The sequence below is a fragment of the Hypomesus nipponensis genome, chromosome 20 (assembly GCF_054491055.1).
Source record: "Hypomesus nipponensis isolate SF chromosome 20, ASM5449105v1, whole genome shotgun sequence".
Lineage (NCBI taxonomy): Eukaryota > Metazoa > Chordata > Actinopteri > Osmeriformes > Osmeridae > Hypomesus > Hypomesus nipponensis.
In genome coordinates, this window is record NC_140380.1 from 12,202,560 (window position 1) to 12,222,784 (window position 20,225).

The 20,225-nt window shown below is 47.2% G+C and overlaps 2 protein-coding genes across 3 annotated transcripts; one reads left to right on the forward strand and one right to left on the reverse strand.

Moving 5' to 3' along the window:
• Window positions 1-853: 853 nt before the first annotated feature.
• klhl35 (kelch-like family member 35) lies at window positions 854-7,787 on the reverse strand. Of its 2 annotated transcripts, none has more exons than XM_084684330.1 (7): window positions 7,687-7,787; window positions 5,073-5,975; window positions 4,775-4,959; window positions 4,350-4,468; window positions 3,106-3,300; window positions 2,427-2,615; window positions 854-1,849 (listed from the first exon to the last, which is right to left on the reverse strand). In XM_084684330.1, the coding sequence occupies exons 2-7, from the start codon at window positions 5,903-5,905 to the stop codon at window positions 1,649-1,651; spliced, it is 1,722 nt and encodes a 573-aa protein (XP_084540456.1). In that variant the 5' UTR covers window positions 5,906-5,975; window positions 7,687-7,787; the 3' UTR covers window positions 854-1,648. The 2 variants fall into 2 exon arrangements, with proteins under 2 accessions (XP_084540456.1, XP_084540457.1); XM_084684331.1 differs by lacking the exon at window positions 7,687-7,787 and adding an exon at window positions 7,516-7,609.
• A 130-nt stretch (window positions 7,788-7,917) lies between these two features.
• On the forward strand, window positions 7,918-20,225 carry emsy (EMSY transcriptional repressor, BRCA2 interacting). The gene is given in 20 exon segments (XM_084683487.1): window positions 7,918-8,039; window positions 10,031-10,141; window positions 10,261-10,360; window positions 10,457-10,531; window positions 10,654-10,829; window positions 11,321-11,479; window positions 11,630-11,889; window positions 12,026-12,266; window positions 12,501-12,698; window positions 12,931-13,080; window positions 13,512-13,685; window positions 13,795-13,931; window positions 14,153-14,320; window positions 14,555-14,921; window positions 15,748-15,885; window positions 16,400-16,509; window positions 16,930-17,421; window positions 17,477-17,725; window positions 18,174-18,509; window positions 18,636-20,225. Coding segments are annotated over 20 exon segments (3,840 nt in total). The 5' UTR covers window positions 7,918-8,032; the 3' UTR covers window positions 18,828-20,225.

Genomic DNA, 20,225 nt, shown 5'->3' on the forward strand with positions numbered 1-20,225 from the left:
TTGATATGCCGTTGTTATAAATCGTGCAATAACATGATGGGCATCTGCATTTAAATTCCTAACCAGCATGGTCAACGGCCTGGAAGATAGATTGTCAACCATCCGCTTAACTGTCACGCAAACCAGTTGCTGCCTGCTAACATGGCTGGTCAGGGATTGTTTTCGAAAATTGTCGGTGCCTGTGTAAAAAAAGATCCACTTTTGTCTGCTTTAGACGGGAACATACGACAGACGACACAGTGCATCTTAGCTCCATAAAAAAAGTTGCTTCCGTTTGAACTCATAGCTCTACTTTGCTTTCATCGTCACTTTTGTCTGGCGCCAGTTCTTAAAAATGTATCAAGATTAGAGAATTATAATTTGAGAACCACTCGTCACTCGTCGCTATCGGGCCATCGCTTATGTCGAACACTGACTAAACAGTTCTGTGGAAGAGAGATTTTAAAGTAAACATCACGTGATTCCACAGAACTTCCAGAGAAGTGAATTCCATGCAATTGAGATTAGAGCTTGTTATGAATTTCCAGAAAAGGAGAATAGTCTTATAATCTGAAGATTCAGTTACAGAACTTGAAGGCAGAATGCATTCTTCCAGTTCCCCATAAAGTAGTTCATTATTCTAGTTAGGGTTACCAAGGTTACCAACAGCATGGCACTCTGCCCATCTGTCATGGGGGCACCACTTGTTCAGGACTCAGTTAATCACGTTGTCATGAGAGAGAACTGGTCTAACACACAGAGGTGTCTGGTGTCTATGGTGATCTGCAACTGCCTACCCCAACAGTAGTGGGACATTAGTTTTCTGAATGTGTTAGGCCCATTTATGAATGAGCGCTATAAAAAACTCCATAGAGGCAATTAAGTTATTTATTAGGTTCACAGTTGCACAAACAGCTGTATTAATCAAAGACATTAATACAATTACAAAACCACCATACTCCCTTGCTACCCATAGAACATCTCCTTTTAAATCAGTTTGAGGACAGTTCAGTGATTTCACAGTGTTGCTTTATACAGTTCAGATAATAGGATTTCACTTGAGAATAAGATTACAGTGTTCTTTGCAGAACAATATTTCAATAACTATGAAAACAATCCAACAATGTATACACCCTAATACACATAATTGTTCTGGATTACATTTTTTCTTTTTATTACAGTTTATGGTTCAGTAAATAACAAATGAAACAACTCATGTAATATTATACTGACTAATGCTACATTAAATGATCGATATACTGCAATTCTATGTATCTCTGTTGAGGTGAATCATGAGGTCATCTGCATCCACACACGCACTTCACTGGAAGTGCTTTGTTTCCTTGTCACAACACATCCTTAACCATCATCACTGGTTAGATTGGGATGGTAAAAGCAGGATTTACAGGAAGAAATTGTCTTTCATAGTATCACCTGTGTGTGCATCAGCTCATGCCTGAACAGCTTCACATCCTTTTCATTCCCTAGTCTGACTGACAGGAACGTTTCAGAGCAACCACTGTATACGTGCTTACTTAAATATCACCATTAACCAACACAGGCACAAAGTGAAACAGTATGTTTGTGCTGAGCTATAGTATAATCATATAAATACTTTTTTTTATCATGTTCACAGTATTCCATGGCAACAGGTGACTGACTGGTCAGGCTAGTAGCGGCCGCTCTGGGGCTGCCGCTGGGTGACGGTGGCACAGCCGAGGTAGCTGCTGCTGCGCGGCATGGCCAGATCCTCCTTCAGCTCTCCGCTCGCGGGGCAGAAAGACCAGATGCTGTGAGAGGCAGCGGCTCGCTGCTCCCTCCCCCCAAGGATGTACACCTTCCCCTCACACACTGTGAGGGCACAGCCATCCTGCCACACACACACAGCAGAGGAGTCAGCTGGAAGGTTCCTAGGAACCTGAATACCAGAGCACTTCTTGATCAGGATCAGGTTTGCGATATGATCTGACACGTTCCTATGATGTAACCAACAGATGAATTAAGCAAATCCCCAAGAGGCCGTGGTTTCCCGTTGTGCCTAACAACTCCCCTTACCTGTTCTAAAATCAGCGTAAACCACGGACTCGCGGGGCTTATTGCTTTTCTAAAACTGTTACTACAAATCAATAAAAACTATTAGAAACTAAATAGTTTAATAATAAACCTTCATTCTTTTGCTACTACAAAGTAGAGTTCCTACATAAATCATTGCCACGCAACAGCCAGATGGACATCTTTGCCGTCTTTTTCAATTTGAAATCTTCGATGCAGTAATATGGAATGTTAAAGAATGTTATGAGGACAACCTGTGAGCTTCAGACTTTTACAACGGCATGGAACGCGATATAGCCAATCACAATCAAGGATGGGAACAACCAGTTGTAGAAAGATAATTTTTTGCAATTACTTCAGGATCTAGCTGGAGTAACTTTGTTAATGTAGCCTACCAGCTTCATTGAAACATCAGATACTGGTCTCCAAGTGTTGGTCTTTGGAGTGTAGCTGTAGATTTTGTCCAGGAGTCCTCCTGCTACATAGATGGTGCTGTTGAGCACAGCTGCACTCAGACCTGTCTGAGAGAACGGGCAGCACGCAACAAACACCCAGCTGTCCTCCTCAGGGTCGTAGCACTGCACCTGTTACACACAACAACAGACACACAAGGCACTAAAGGCACGTGGCTTGCACAACTGCATTTCATTACCTTGCAAAAAGTGCCAGTCAGTTTACAAAACAATACACCTTCCAAATATAGATTTTAGTTGTGGAATGAGCCCAATTCCACAATCTGTATGAAAATTACATGTAGTTTTTCCCCCTTGTGTGTGTAAGGGATGGTATAGTTTTAATGATCACAGAGGCTAATGGAAATATGAGTAAAAACCTAGTTTAAGAAATGGAAATGAATTTAATCCAATGTAATTGCAGATCTTCTGTTACATAGGAATGTAGTCAACATATTTCCTTGACTATCATGTGTCAGTAGGCTAAACGATTTCCATTCCATAGTATTTCAGTCTTATGGGGAAGGAAATAAATTCCATCTCTGAAATGAATGAAGTCATGATCAATGGTTTACCATTCAGATCATGTTTGTATTAAGTCGGTCTCCTTCCTGATCCTCACCTCGCTGGTGTTGCAGCCGTTGCTAACGGTGCCCCCGATGACGTAGACCTTCCCGCTGCAGCCCGCTGCTGCAGCACCGCTCACAGGAAGAGGCAGCGGAGCCACTTCCTTCCATTGGTTGTCATAGCTACTGTAGACCTCCACACCTGGCAACGGCCCCATCCCCATCCCACTGATGCCTCCCACCACATACAGCTGCAAGGGCCAGGGTTAGACAAACACAGCCACACTAGTCACTGACAGGGCCAGGGTTAGGGTTAGACAAACACAGCCACACTAGTCACTGACAGGGCCAGGGTTAGGGTTAGACAAACACAGCCACACTAGTCACTGACAGGGTCAGGGTTAGGGTTAGACAAACACAGCCACACTAGTCACTGACAGGGCCAGGGTTAGGGTTAGACAAACACAGCCACACTAGTCACTGACAGGGCCAGGGTTAGGGTTAGACAAACACAGCCACACTAGTCACTGACAGGGTCAGGGTTAGGGTTAGACAAACACAGCCACACTAGTCACTGACAGGGCCAGGGTTAGGGTTAGACAAACACAGCCACATTAGTCACTGACAGGGCCAGGGTTAGGGTTAGACAAACACAGCCACATTAGTCACTGACAGGGCCAGGGTTAGGGTTAGACAAACACAGCCACACTAGTCACTGACAGGGCCAGGGTCAGGGTTAGACAAACACAGCCACACTAGTCACTGACAGGGCCAGGGTTAGGGTTAGACAAACACAGCCACACTAGTCACTGACAGGGCCAGGGTCAGGGTTAGACAAACACAGCCACACTAGTCACTGACAGGGCCAGGGTTAGGGTTAGACAAACACAGCCACACTAGTCACTGACAGGGCCAGGGTTAGGGTTAGACAAACACAGCCACATTAGTCACTGACAGGGCCAGGGTTAGGGTTAGACAAACACAGCCACATTAGTCACTGACAGGGCCAGGGTTAGGGTTAGACAAACACAGCCACATTAGTCACTGACAGGGCCAGGGTTAGGGTTAGACAAACACAGCCACACTAGTCACTGACAGGGCCAGGGTTAGGGTTAGACAAACACAGCCACACTAGTCACTGACAGGGCCAGGGTCAGGGTTAGACAAACACAGCCACACTGGTCACTGACTGACAAGCTCTGACGGTCCACAGTAGATAGTGCATCCTTGTGAGACTGTGCAGTGTTGAGTACTGAGGTGTTTTTGGAGCACCAAAGGATGCTCTGGTAAAGGCACTCACCTTCCCCAGCAGGGGGGCCATGGCGTGGAGCCGCCTGCCCTGGGCCATGGGGGCGACCCGGAGCCAGTGGTCCAGCTGGGGCATGTAACGCCACACGTCTGAGCTGTTCAGCTGCCCACCTGCAGTGACACACAACATCAAACTAGGAAAATTTCATCTAATCCTTTTTTGGCCAATTTTTGTTGGGAGGGTCTAAACGGAGCTTTGTAAAATAAGCTTTGTAAAGCATTTCCACCAGCATACAAGACAAATGTAATATCCTATAAAGTAACACTTGTTTTTTTTTCCTTGACAGTGATTAGCGTTAGTTCTACACGCTACACTAATTTGCTTCATGTAGCTTTATATTCTGTCACTTACAGATTAAAAGGTATTTCCAAACCTCTTATAGTAGAAAGACCCAAGCGATGTAACTGTGTGATTACCTGATATATATATGTCATTCTGTAGCTCACAGGTGGCAAACTCTGTCTTTGCGTAACCAGGCATAGAGGCGCCTGGCGTCCACTCCTTGGTGTGGGGGCTGTGTTTCTCTGTAAACGACAGCCTCTGGAAACTGTTCTTGTTGGTGCCCCCGATCAGCACAATCATTTCTGCTACGCCCAGCGCCCTGAACACAGACAGCTCACTGTTCAAACACACTACCAAGTCTTCACTACAGCAGAATCCTCTTTTCTGATAGGAAACCGTTGCTCTGTGTAAGTTCTAGAGAAGCAGACTAACCTTCTGGGCCTGGGCCTGGCAGAGTCGCCCTCCTTCCCCAAAACCTGGAACCTTCTGGCCTGCAGCACCAGGCGTCGGCACTCCCGGCAGTCCATCACCAGCTCGTTGTCCTCTACGGTGTTAAGGAGAAAGACCGGGTCCACCAGGGGCAGATGCACCAGCTCCAGCAGCTCTCTCAGGGCTCCCTTCCTCTCTCTGGGGTCATGCTGGACCCACCTCAGCACAGCCTTCACCACAACCTCCTCCCGGCACAGAGGCAGCTGAACGAGCTCCACCACTCGGTCTTTGGCGAGGCTCAGGAACTCCTCGTGCTTGCACACCTCAGCGAAGCTGCTGAACACCAAAGTCTGGCACTGGTCGGCCAGCTGGGTCAGGGAGAAGCACCTGGCAAACTCCAGGATGCCCAGACAGTTAGAATAGTCAAGCAGCTCCTCCAGGAAGACAATGCAAGCCCTCCCCAGCACATCCACATTCAGGAGGTCTGCAGCTTGGTAGACGGTCATGACGTTCTCCTCGCGCAGCGCCGCCTTCCCCTCGTACATGAAGTTGAGGAGGGTCTCCATGGTGACGGCACTGATACCCTGCACGTGTACAACTGCCTGGCTGCTCTCGAGAAACGTCCCCTGGAACATGGAGCGGAAGTAGAGGCTGGAGGCGCTGAGGGTGGCACGGTGGCAGGGGAACTCCCCTCCCTCTACCTGCAGGACCACGTCCGTGAAGGTTCCGCTCTTGCGGTAGGAGTTGAGCACCTGCAGGATGTGTTCTGCGTGGCTCGGGCCCTCGTAGAAGTCCCGCTCCACCCTCTTCTGCTTAGCAGGGTTCCCCAACCCCATCGTACCCAGGAACACAGGGGAGCTGTAGCTTCTGTGGCTCAACAAGGAAATGTTGACCTTGTTGTGCAAACTGCAAAATGAAACAACTAGTCAGATAGTGTTGTTGTTAACAAGGAACAAGACGCACTTGTTCCAGGAGTAAAACGGTACTTAAGAAAGATTTGCTGGATCTGATGTTAGTTTAGCTTAAAAAACACCTCGAAAGTGTCCACAGAGAAACGAGGCTGGATGCTCGCGAAAAATCCACTTTAAACCTTAAGAGAGATGGCGATCCGTTTCGACAAGTGGCTGCTAACATAGTATAATTTATTCACACAAATATACTATTATGTTTTAATTTATAAGCCTTTTTTATGTTTAAGATTGTTTGAAATAAAGGTTCTTCTTTAAAGAAACACTATTTTGCGTCTGTAGCCTATAGGCTATGTTCTTGCACATTTTTTACAAAGTCAAACTCGCTACTATTAAAAGTAATAGTAAATGTTATATAATAAGTAATAATACTTTGTACAGAATGTAATCATTTAACTTAATCACACTACTCTTACACTACTTTCTACTCTTTGTCTTCAATCATAAGTAATCACTATAGTGAATATATTATAATATATTACTTTTTTGCGTAACTTCCCCCAACACTGGTTGTAACTGATTTAACTACTTGTATTCACTTTAAATTATATTACTGTTGCTTGCTTTCCTACAGGTACGCTTTTGCACTTTTGAGGTTCATGTTGTTTAATTGTAACTTGTTTAACTACATGCTCTTATGTTTCTTCACATTGGCACTAATTTGGTTTTCACAATGTATGCTTTATGTTTTGGCTACCCGCAATGTTTTTGAGGCTATCTCGTTGTTTATGATCAATGACCTGTGCACTTTTGTAAAGCTCTCTCTTGGAAGTCTGTGGATAAAAGCGTCTGCTAAATGAATAAATGTAAATGTTGGACGACTCATCAAAATAGTCAATACTGTAGGCTAAATGTTTCCAAAAGGATGCAACAAAAACATTTTATGGAAATGAAAAAAGTTATCTAAAATATTCAGGCTATGAAAATGTGGATTTAACGGCCTATGTGAAAACATGGATAACAATTGTTATTTAGGCTAATGTGTCTAAGATACGGTTTATACGAACCATAGTACAGTTTTAATCCATAATTGACTGATTATCAAAGGAGGCTCATTGAACAATACAATTACTATATGCACCCATAACAGCAAAAATACACCAGCTGGACTCTCCATCGCTGCCCCATGCACTTCTTAGTCATAACCCTTTAAGCGCGTATTCTTCAACAAGCCATTGGATCTGTTCTTTTTTAAAGTAGCCTATGTTTTTAGAAAAATATATTTCTATAATTAAGATTACACTCGTATGATTCGAATTGGACTAAACGCTATTGCTCATGTTTATTCTACCATGTAAATTGCTAACGTGAATATGCAAAAGCGCCCAAGTATTTAGACTCAAGTCGTTTCTATTCATGCTATTTTACAGGACTAAATTTAAAAGGTTTCTCAAAGTTGTTGAAAAGACATTGCGCTGTAATACTTAATGATTAGTATGAAAAAAGAATAGCCTTAAAAATATATATAGTTTACCAACCTTCACTTCAACGAGCAACACGATAGGCCTAGTTTAAGTACGATAGAAGTAAAAGTTCACATCAGACGGAATGCTTCGTATTCTGCCTTTCAATATGAACTACTTAACTCACGGCCCCCTAGCTATTATACCTGCATAAGATAAAAATCTTAGAGAAAATACTCTACATACCTGTACGCAGGTGGAAAAAAGAGGAGGAGCTAGGTTTACGATTACCAGGTAGGCTCGACACAGCTTGGATCATGAAAGTGGCCTCGATAGTCTTCAGACATCATAGTGCCCTCTTTTGGACAAGATAAGACACTGCATCAATGTAGATATTTGAGAAGCGGTTATTTTTTCTGTGATCCCACTTTACTGAAGCCGGACGCTTCCTGCTTGGAAACACGTAGCCTACGTTTCCTGCTTGGAAACACAATTGTGTGTCACTAATGACACACTTGCCTTATATGAGGAAAAGTGGTTTTATTTTCACTTTACTTCAACTACAGTATAATATTAATACAAAGTGGCAGATATGGGATGTAAGTATAGGATTTGTTTGTCAATTTGTTTGTCCACATAGCCTACTGGAGAGTCTGAGACTGGAGATAAATGTCTAAAAGCCAGCGATGCGTTTATATGTTTACAGAAGTAGGCTATTTACTTTTCAGCACATCCAAACAAGGAAAGTTTGTTTGTATAGGCCTAGCACATTTAAACAACAAGGCAATTCATAGTGCTTCACATAAAACCATAAAAGCATCAAAACATAATGCAAAACAAAACAACATCGCGCTCATCTTTGGCAAGACACCTGCCAACATGCAACTTCATACAAGGTGCATTCGATTTCATGCAGCGCCGGCGTCGCCTGCAGCCGCCTGCAGCCCGGCTGACTTGAAGCAGCAAATGGCATTCTCAGCTTCAAGGCAGCCGTCTGCAGCCGTCTGTCGGCGCTGCCGGCGCTGCATGAAGTCGAAGACACCTAATATCTGATTCTAGACCCTACACAGAAACACAAATAATTATTGGTAGATGGAAGTAAATCTATGTGAACCCTTTTCCTCACTCCAACTAACCCTAACTTTTCAACTATTTTGGCTTGTTGATTTGTTTTCGATTAGGCTACTTTCGAGGAACTACTAGGCCTACCACAGATTTTGACATCCAGCTGGCCCTGACAATTGCGTCAACATCACTTTTTGGCTACGACAATTGGCCTGTTTCATAAAGCGAGTTTTATTCAGTAAACTCGCTGTAGGAAAAGGCCCCAGCCCCATATTCATGCAGGTATTTTAAATTGGTGCTTGGTAGAAATGATTTTCCTCCTTAAATGAGTTTTGGTTAAAGTGATTATTTAATCATCCCCTTATTAGGTAGAATGTTTATGCGCTGAAATTCAACAGACTATTTCGTGCCCGAAGATACATGGCAATCGTTACCAAAGCAGAATGATCAGCAGTCAGACCCCAGTCAGAGCCTGTCAATATTAGACATTCTCTGCCCCAGTGTACAAAGAACGTCAACAGTGACGTCAAGGGGTCTTGCAAAGACTGACAAACACACTGCCGCCCGTAGTAACAATCGTTTATAGGTGTATATGTAGAAATCCTATAAATTGTTATATTAGGTAATTACGTTAATCATAAGTTGTGATGACAGCTTCAATATGTGAGATGTGCCAGGATAGCATTCGTATAATATTTTTTTATTATGCGAAGGCTTATATTTCGCCAGCTTAAATTTAGGCCCAAGTGTTTTGGCTTCGATTAATCATGGCGGAATTGAAGGTCTAAGAGGGTTCAGTGTTGACTGTGTTGAAAAAATAGATATTTTATTGAATTTGCTTTTGACCAGCAGTCTTTGGATTCGTTAATATGTGAGGAAATATTCGTCCAGACGTTTAGGACTGTGATAACGTCATTGCACGCTCTTCTTTATCGTATGGTGAGAGAGGAAACTAGCATCTCCTGCTGAATAGAAGGTAGCAAGCCATCGTTAGGTAGGTAGCTCTAGCTAGCTAACTAGCTCACTCCCATGTTCTGAAGTCTGCGCAATTTGAAACGTTTCGTTGTAACATTTGATACTGTTAGTAAAATGTTGTTATATTAGACCTCAACAGTCATTAATTCATTAACAAATAAGAATTGGCCGGCTAGTTTTGAAAACGATGTGCTGCTAGTTAATGACTGAATTAAGGTAGTGAAAAGTCTTTGCTATATAATTCAAATTATCAGAGGAAATCACAAGGTAATCTTTATCATACTTTTTTTTTTTTTTTTCAACGATAACAAAACTATGAAATGAAAGATATTTAAATGTAGTATTTTCTACAGTAAGTTTAACCTTAAAACCAATCATGTGGGCCTGGACATAATATCCAGTTAAATAGTATCTTGATCACTTCCAAACAAAATGTTATCTATCAAAAGAGAAGACACTATTACTTGCAAGCCCATGTAAAGTTTTGTATGTTAAACTGATGTAAGTAATACCACATTTTGGACATGCAGATTCCTCCTTCTCTCATCAGTGTTGATGATCCAGCAGGACAAGCCCATGCTGGCCTGCAGCATGCCTGTGCTGTGGCCCACACTGGTGGACCTGGGCAGAGACGAGTGTAAAAGGATCCTTAGGAAGCTGGGTACGATCTGATCTTCTTCATGTGGAATAGTTCAACTGTCTTGTAATGTTAACCCTGCATTGTATGGATCAGTAAGTATTGTGTTCAATCCTCGTGGAAACCCTTGAATGTGTTTTCAGAGTTGGAGGCGTACGCTGGAGTAATCAGTGCTCTAAGGGCTCAAGGAGACCTCACTAAGGACAAGAAGGATCTTCTCGGAGAGCTCACCAAAGTTCTCAGGTTTCTGTTGCTGTTCATTCTGCATTGGTAACATTGGGCTGCATTGAGATGTCATTGTTTTATTCAGTTGAACTAAACTCCTATGGTCTTTCATAGCATCTCAACGGAGAGGCATCGCGCGGAGGTCAGGAGGGCAGTGAACGACGAGCGCCTTACCACTATCGCTTATCAGTGAGCAACCTGACGCATCTCACCTAAGCAGGGTCGCATGACGTGTTCATTATACATGGTGTAATAGTAAAGACTGACAGTACTTCATGTGTGAAAATGTAACCCCCATCTGTGTTTCATAGCATGTCTGGGCCCAACAGCTCATCTGAGTGGTCTATCGAGGGCCGGCGCCTTGTCCCGCTCATGCCCCGATTGGTCCCCCAGACGGCGTTTACCGTCACAGCCAATGCGGTGGCCAATGCCTCAGCCAATCAGAATGCCTCTCTCTTGATGCCTGCAGAAACGGGCAACAAAGAAGGTAAAAGCTCACGTGAAGCTTCACTAACCCAACACCCTAACTAACCCTAACACCCTGACCCAACATCCTAATACCCTAACTAACCCTTCACCCTGACCCTACACCCTGACTAACCCTTCACCCTGACCCAGCACCCTAACACCCTAACTAACCCAACACCCTAACCATACACCCTAACTAACCATACACCCTAACTAACCCTTCACCCTGACCCAACGCCCTAACCATACACCCTAACTAACCCTTCACCCTGACCCAACACCCTAACCATACACCCTAACTAACCCTTCACCCTGACCCAACACCCTAACCATACACCCTAACTAACCCTTCACCCTGACCCAACACCCTAACCATACACCCTAACCCTACACCCTGACCCTTCACACTAATCATACACCCCAACTATCCCTACACTCTAACCCTTCACACTAACCCTACACGCCTTCCCTGTGGTGGTGGAGGTTAACATGTGCTCTGTAATGTTGCAGTGGTTGTTTGCTACTCCTACACAAGTACGACGTCCACCCCTACCAGCTCCTCTGGAGGGGGCGCTGGGCTAGCAGGAGGCACGGTGAAGGCCTCGCGGCCAGCCAGCCCCGCCTCCAACGTGGTGGTGCTGCCCAGCGGCAGCACAGTCTACGTGAAGAGTAGGTCCAACTGAAACCTTGTCATTTTAGCCAGGAAAGAGTCTAAGTAAACCCTGTGTAACAATAGATCAGTGAATTTAAACCTGTTGTTCATGTGTCTGGGCCCTGGGTCAGGGAGTTCAGACCTGTCATTAACGTGTCTGCTGTCAGGTGTGAGCTGCTCTGACGAGGAGGAGAAACCTCGCAAGCGCAGGCGGACCAACTCATCCAGCTCCACCCCCGTGGTGCTGAAGGAGGCGGCCAGGGTGACCCCGCCCCTTTCCAAGACCATCAGCGTGCCTGTGAGCGCCGCCCCCAAGATCAGCAACATCATGCAGAGTATCGCCAGCTCCCTGCCCCCACACATGTCCCCGGTGAAGATCACCTTCACCAAGCCCACCACCCAGACCACCAACACCACCACGCAGAAGGTAACAGCACACAGCTGTCTGCCTGGACACAACCTGCAAATAGTGTGATAAGTGAATGTTGTGACAGTGTTAGGTAATGGAAGTTGTTTAGGATTCTCTAGCGATTGCTTCAGTTTTTTCTTTTTTGTTTCTTCAGGTAATCATAGTGACGACCTCTCCAAGCTCCAACTTTGTCCCCAACATTCTCTCCAAGTCTCACTCCCACAACTACGCGGCCGTATCCAAGCTGGTGTCCACCTCTATGCTGACTTCTGCCAGCCAGAAGCAGACCGTGGTCATTCCAGCCAGCTCCGCCCCCTCCTCCTCCCCAAACACTGTCGCCGTGACCACCATGGTCACCTCTAGCCCCTCGGTTGTCATGTCAACCATTGCTCATGGTACGTGTTTTTTTCTCCAACATAAACAGATACGTCTGAGGTAGTGGTGTGGTACAGTGGTTCTGCAGTATGTAAATATTGTCTGGTTTGATTGTACTGATATGGAGGTAAGTTTAGAATGTAGTACATAGAGGAGGCTGTGTGTGTATAGTACATACAGGAGGCTGTGTTCTCCAGGTGGCTGTGTGTGTGTGTGTGTGTGTGTGTCTAAACAGCTGTGTTCTGTGTTTCCAGGTGGCTCGGCTGCTGGGGTCAGGGTAGCCTCAGCCAGACTTCCCTCCCCCAAGACCCTCATGGGCTCCCCCACCCAGATCCTTGCCCAGTTCCCCAAGCAGGCCCAACAGGCCTCCCTGGCTGGGGGCTCCACCTTGGGCCAGGGCCAGACCACCCCCCCTGGCTCCAAGCCCTCCATCCAGAACAAGCAGGAGTCAGGTAAGCATGGCTGGCATGAACTCAAACCAGCTGGTTCATTAAGACTACCTTGTATTGGAAAACACTACCTCTGGTCACACCATCAATTATCGATGGATCATTTATGTATCCATTTATGGATCGTTATGTTTCATTTATGCTTTTGCCTGTTCTTGAAGTGTCATGATTTCAGACTTGAAATGTTTTGAGTTAACCATTTGTTCTCTGATGTCTGTTTGTGGTGTTCCCTCAGGAGTGAAGATCATCACCCAGCAGATCCAGCCCAGTAAGATCCTGCCCAAGCCCTCATCTGCAGCCCTGCCCTGCAGCAACTCCTCCCCTATTATGGTCGTCAGTAGCAACGGGGCCATCATGACCACCAAGCTAGTCTCCCAGCCCACAGGTAGGGTCATATCACCATGCTGCTCTACCAGGTAGGGTCATATCACCATGCTGCTCTACCAGGTAGGGTCATATCACCATGCTGCTCTACCAGGTAGGGTCATATCACCAAGCTGGTATCCCATTCCACAAGTCGTACTTTACCCTGCAGTCGTTTTCCTTTCTGCTCAGTTACATTGAAACGTGGTGTTTCTGCTCAATTACATTGAAACGTGGTGTTTCTGCTCAGTTACATTGAAACGTGGTGTTTCTGCTCAATTACATTGAAACGTGGTGTTTCTGCTCAGTTACATTGAAACGTGGTGTTTCTGCTCAGTTACATTGAAACGTGGTGTTTCTGCTCAGTTATATTGAAACGTGGTGTTTCTGCTCAGTTACATTGAAACGTGGTGTTTCTGCTCAGTTACATTGAAACGTGGTGTTTCGGTGCAGGTTCCCAGGCCACCTACTCCAGGCCCAGCGTGACCCCCACCATCGGGGCTCGCGTGACCACCTCCCCGGGCGGAGCCACGTACGTGAAGACCACCAGTGGCAGCATCATCACCGTGGTGCCCAAGTCCCTGGCCACACTGGGGGGCAAGATCCTCAGCAGTAGCATGGTGTCTGGTGGGTCTCTGGGGCTGGGGGCGAGGCTGGTCCGAGGCTGGGGCGAGGCTGGATCTGTACCTCTGGAGTCGTTAGCTGCTGTTATAAACGGAACCCTTTCATTCTTCAGGTACAACAACTAAGATCACCACCATTCCCATGACCTCCAAGCCAAACGTGATCGTGGTGCAAAAGACCACAGGCAAGGGAACAACCATCCAGGGCCTGCCAGGCAAGAACGTTGTCACAACGCTCTTGAATGCTGGGGTCAGTAAATATGATTATATGTTCTAAAGGGTGTTTGTCAGGGGTTCTTAGTCTGGACCAAATCCCAAATCAGTGGGACCCAGGTTCCAAAATAGTTATTTAAAGGAGGTATCTAGGAGTATATTCTTCCTTGCGTCTCAAAGCTGCTCAAGTTCTCATATCTGCTATCAGCTTGGTGTTTGCTCTGTGTCTGACCTGCATAGAAGCCCTCTCTGTTTCAGGGAGAGAAGACTCTCCAGGGGGCCAAGCCGGCCATCATCACCGCCTCCAGACCCATCACCAAGATGATCGTGACCCAGCCCAAAGCCCTGGGCCCTGGGGCCCAGCCCTCCACCACCACCAAGATCATCCCCACCAAGATCGTGTACGGCCAGCAGGGCAAAACCCAGGTCAGCCCCCAGACGTCTCACAACATCTGGACAACATGATCAACATTTTCCATTTATTATGTAGCTTATTGTAAATAATATTTTATTATTATTCGTGTTGACCAGAAAGTCCTTTGCTGTGTAGACTAGCTCTTGAAAAAAAAAAAAAATTCCAATGTTCCTGGACTACTGTTGTCATGGTGTGGTGACTCCTGGACTACAGTAGTCAAGGTGACAGGTCTGGCTGTGCTGCAGGTACTGATCAAGCCCAAGCCCGTGTTCCAGGCGGCACTGGTGAGCGAGGCCAGGCAGCAGGCTTCCCGCTCCACAGACCCCGGCCAGGAGGGGGCGCTGAAGGATGAGGACCGGGGGAGTTCTCCCCCGAGGACTTGGCCCACAGCGGTCCTCCGGGTAGGGCACCGCAGGGTTCACTAGCACACTGTGAGAGTCATCAGATTGGTACGATATCATTGTCATCCTCCTTCCTCAGAGTCCCAGCCTGTAGTGCACCTGATCTCCTCCAGGGGGCAGGAGTGGGCTGAGCAGGAGGTGTTGGTGGAGTCCAGTCCCACTATCGTCTACCAGGAAGTGTCAGGTGGCAGGGAGGTGCAGCAGAACACAGGTGGGCATCGTCTCCATTGGAAACCACCTGCTCTTTTGTTGTTCTTGTTACCTGCAGCCCAGGTGACGTCAGCCTGTCATTAAGAGGGCCTGTGTGTTCAGTGAAGAACTTAGGGGTTTTCCACGTCAGCATACTGCTGCAGGTTATCTAGCGTCATTAGTAGATATACACTTTGTATATGTTAAACTGATCTGATCAGTTTTCACAAGTGTTTGTTAGCAAATAAAAACAAGTAAACCGTGTTTGATAGCAACAGCTTTCCTCTGCCTAGCGATTCATGCGGTACATCTGATATATGCCACTAGTTAATAGGGCTGGGCGATAGGGCGTTCATACCGGTATACCGCCCAGCCCCACTAGTTAATAGATCAAATATTCACATATCCCTGGGATCACCCAGATTTAGTTTTTAAAGAAACAAACAGTTTAATGTTTAACTAACAGTTCGCAAATTCATTGTCTAGTTTAACTAAATTAATTAACTAATTGTGTTCCTTGGTGTTTGGGAATGAAGGGCGTACATCGGCAAGACTAATAAACATGTTCATAAGAAGACTTCAGTTAGCATCAGTTATATATTCATCAATCACTGGAAACCTATTAGGAAGTAGAAAACAAACATTTTAGCAATGATTAAATTATCAATATGTTTTGATTTTAAATGTAGCCAAAAACATCATTAGAAAGCAGCAACAGAACTTGTCGAGGAGTATTAGCCAACTCCGACACTATCTTACAAAGCTGGTTGTGCTTCATACAGGTGAGATGTGCTCAAGATGATGTCAGTGTGTTCAGTTGAATGTATATGTGTGTGTTTACTGTCCAGTCAAGGAGAAGAATGAAGCTAACCCAAGACAGCACCTGGTGGACCTGTGTCACATGGTGGGTCACACAGCCCAGGAGAACGAGCCTCCTGGACCATCCTGCTCCTCCTCAGAGCCCTGCCTGGACTTCACCACAGCTGGTACAACTGGCCTCTCTAATTAGCACTAAGGGATAGGGTGAAACCTCAGCTTACTGTGTGAGTTTGGATGAGATACTTTAGTGAAAGCACCAGATGGGGTGGTGTGCTCCTGTGAGGAGGGACACCATACTGGGTGCTCCCTGGGTCAATCACTTAGTGCAGCTCAACATGGTGGCAAATGCATTTGTATTTATTTCTCGAGCATCCAAACTACTCTGCAATACAGGTCCTTGAGTCCTAATCACTGCAGCGGCAGCATTTCTACTTTTTACAGTGCCCAGTTTGTGAGATAATCAAACCACAGACACACACAGTTTGATTGTGTGTACCATAAACTGTGCATCCCAGTGTTCCACATTCCAACACAACCCTAAATACTGTGTGTCTTTGTGCCATGTCACCAGGTACTTGTTAAAATAGCACAGTTGTAGTAAATTCATTTTGAACGTTGATGTTTTTACTACTCTGAAGCACATTACTGCTCTGAAACACCCTTCATCTCCTCCTCCTGCAGGCAAGGTGAGCAGGTCTGGTTCACCGGCAAGGCAGCAGGGTGGGGGAGACCAGCAGGGGGTCAAGTCTGTTCCCTCCTCCTCCATCACCGTCACACACCTGGTCCAGCTGGTAGGGGCTGGCACACCTGGTCCAGCTGGGAGGGGCTAACACACCTGGTCCAGCTGGGAGGGGATAGCACACCTGGTCCAGCTGGGAGGGGATAGCACACCTGGTCCAGGTGGTGGCCAGCAGGGGGCAGAACCAGCATCCTCTCCAGTAGCATGATGCTTCCTCTCCTGTCTGTAGACACAAGCTGTCACCTTATCAAGTGCATTCATCATTATTAGCCAATGTGAATCGAAAAAATCGTGAATCGATTTTTAATCAAATCGTGAGGTTCCCACCCCACTGTGTGTATTCATAATTTGGGTTTTTTAGGTCCTCATGACGGGTATTGTGAAGTGAGACTGTACTCACATATACATACTTTCTTTTCTTTTTTCGATTGTGTAAAAATGTGACACGTAAATATAGTGTGCGCTCATTCAGGTGTTGAAGCATGCGGAGATCACCCAGGAGGAGGGCGAGCTGGAGGGAGACACCCTGGACCCCCAGACAGGCCTCTTCTACCGGTCCAGCCCAGCCCTGCAGGGGCTCCCCTCCAGCAGCACACACCAGGCTCAGCCAGACGCCAGCAGACACACCCCACACTCCACCCAGATCCCAGCCCCCCCAGCCCAGAGCAGGCCCCAGCCCTCCCCCTCCTCCCCCTCCCCCTCTCTGGTTAAGAGCCCCCCTGCTCCAGGAGCCCCCCCTGCCCAGCCCCCTCCCTCTGGGGCTGAGCCTGAGGGAGAAGTCATCTGTGTTGGCCCCGGGGCTGTCCCAGGCCCCCACGGCCCCCTCCAAGCCCCTGCTGACCCCCCAGGCCCCTGCCCCCTCCAAGCCCCTGGTAACCCCCCAGGCCTCTGCCCCCTCCAAGCCACTGGTGCCCCCACAGGCCCCCGTCCCCCCTGCCCCCTCCAAGCTCCTGGTAACCCCCCAGTCCACTTCCCCCTCCAAGCCCCTGGTAACCCCCCAGTCCACTGCCCCCTCCAAGCCCCTGGTAACTCCCCAGTCCACTGCCCCCTCCAAGCCCCTGGTAACTCCCCAGTCCACTGCCCCCTCCAAGCCCCTGGTAACTCCCCAGTCCACTGCCCCCTCCAAGCCCCTGGTAACCCCCCAGCTCCCCAGGCTACAGCAGGCCCCCACCTCTCACCACAGGCCCCTCCACACCCAGCTGTCCCAGCCCCCACCCCTGCAGGCACACCACCCTGTGGCCTCTGACAAGCTGCCTCTCTCCTGTCAGGTGAGTGCTCCCTCCGCTCACACGGACGATTGTTGTGTTGACGTCAGACTGTGACGTCACAGAAGAGATACACGAGCACACCTGGAAACACATTGGACATCTGCCTTAGCACTGACCTGTTAGGTTGTCTCACAGTTAAACTGCATGAACACTGCTCATAGGTTCTGTATGTATTAAATAGAGTCATGTTCTATTTGACATTGATCAACTCAATTCTATAATGTTCTTTGTCCAACATCACCAGATTGGTAAATTGGTTTTGGAAAAACATTCCCTTTTTTTGAATTAGAGATTTGTTTTTTGGAACTACCCCCAAAAACCTTGAACGTGTTCCTAACATCCATCTTCTCCTTGTCTCTCTCTCTCTCTCTCTCTCTCTCTCTCTCTCTCTCTCTCTCTCTCTCTCTATCTGTCTCTCTCTCTCTCTCTCTCTCTCTCCTCCCCCCAGCCTCCTATCATCACTCAGGGTGCCAGTGTGACTAAGATCACGTTTGGCCTCCAGACGGCTCCTGTTTGCAGCGCGGAGGCTCGGAGGCCGGAGGCCAAGCCGTCCGACATCCTGAAGATCTCCATGATGGAGGCAGAGATCGACCCCAGTGCAGAGCCCATGCTGGTGGACTCCTCCAGCGACTGCAGCCCCTACGGAGGGGCCCTGGCCGGGGGGCCCGAGGGAGGCTCCAGCCCCCTGATCAGCAGCTCCCTGCCCCCCTCCAGACCTCCGCAGCTGTCCCGCCTCCAGAGCAGTGACACCCCTAAGAGCAGAGACACCCTGGACGTGATAGAGGTACTTTTAATACATGATGAGTAATAACCTTCTTGTAGTTAATAGGGCTGCCTAAAACCTTTCTTGTGTTACATGAACACCCTCCTTGCTGTGTAACAGCAGAGTAACAGCTGTCGTCTCTCGCAGGTGATTCCCCAGTTCTCCATCATGCCAGACTCCAGCCAGACCAATGTGGTGGTGGAGCCCAGTGGCTTCCTCCAGATCTCTGACTACACCAGCCAGCGTCTGGAAGAGGACAGCATGGAGGTGGACAGCAGCGTCGAGGAGGCGGCGGCCGTCAGCCCCAACCAGGAGGGTGTGGCCGACCAGTCCCAGTGACCACGCCCACCCCCAGTGACCCCGCCTCACCTCCCTCCCCCCAGTGACCTCCGCCTCACCTCCCTCCCCCCAGTGACCCCGCCTCACCTCCCTCCCCCCAGTGACCCCGCCTCACCTCCCTCCCCCCAGTGACCCCGCCTCACCTCCCTCCCTCCAGTGACCCCGCCTCACCTCCCTCCCCCCAGTGACCCCGCCTCACCTCCCTCCCTCCAGTGACCCCGCCTCACCTCCCTCCCCCCAGTGACCCCGCCTCACCTCCCTCCCTCCAGTGACCCCGCCTCACCTCCCTCCCTCCAGTGACCCCGCCTCACCTCCCTCCCCCCAGTGAACCCGCCTCACCTCCCTCCCCCCAGTGACCCCGCCCTCCCAAGAAACAATACTCACGTTCTCCTGTGTTGGTGAAGACAGAGTCATAGGAACAGACAGGGTTGTAATAGAGGTCTACTGTAGGAAACCTGTCCACTATCATCATGATGTCTGACTGGATGTTAGGGTCGTCAGATGAACCCAACTTTACTTCAAGCGGACACTTCATCATCATCAGTTAGTTCTTCTGTATGTATAAAGGACAGTCTGATCCTGGTCCTGGAGGGAACCTGCATCAGTATCGACATGGCATCAGAACAGGTGGAGATATGAAATGTAAGTAGAAATGAAGGCTTTGACAACAGAAGAAACATGCACATACTAGTCAAAAAGGGAAATGGTGACCAAAGTGAAGCCCAGCAAAGCTTTGAACTTCTGTCTGATGAACTGAGCTGGACTGGAAGAGGACCTTCAGCGTTGTTTCATTTTTTCTTCACTTTCAGAAGGACGTTTTGTAGGCACAGAGTACAGTTTTAGTAAAACAATCCTTTTAAAAACACCTGATCTATTGCAATGACAGTTATTGATTTGTATACTAAATTCTTTACCACTTTTATAGCAAAGCTATATGGATGGGTCTGAATATATAAAAATCACAATCTACTTACTTTCACAGTTAAGTACATGATTAGGAACTTGCTCTAATGTATGCTTTCAAATGAAAGCATAATAATATTAATTTGGTTTCTAAAATCTTTCTAATGTAAAGTTTGTTTTCAAAAACTTGAACATAAGTTAAATATAGAAAGTTTTTCAGTTTCAGTTATTGATTCAAGCTAATATGGTAAGTCTTCTATCTTTCCAGGATGGGCACATATAGTGCATTGATTCTTGATTGATGCAAGACATGTGTATAAAGTATGTAGTGTGAATAAGTCCGAGTAAACCTACAGGTTTGTGCTGTAGGAACATAACTGTGTTCGTGAGGCAACTGTCTTCAGTTTACCTTCAACTGTCTTTCTGTTCTGTCGTCTCTCTTTTTGTGACTTTTAGAATTTTAACTGTATAAAACTTTTATACAAAACTAAATAA

What these genes read in the sequence shown, in the direction of transcription:
- klhl35 (XM_084684330.1), bottom strand. Translation starts at nt 5,905, where the DNA reads ATGGGGTTGGGGAACCCTGCTAAGCAGAAGAGGGTGGAGCGGGACTTC. An exon ending in GAATGACATATATATATCAG is followed by an intron (nt 4,469 to 4,774) that starts GTAATCACACAG and finishes GTGTCACTGCAG; the next exon opens with GTGGGCAGCTGAACAGCTCA. An exon ending in CTGATGTTTCAATGAAGCTG is followed by an intron (nt 1,850 to 2,426) that starts GTAGGCTACATT and finishes TGTGTGTGGCAG; the next exon opens with GATGGCTGTGCCCTCACAGT.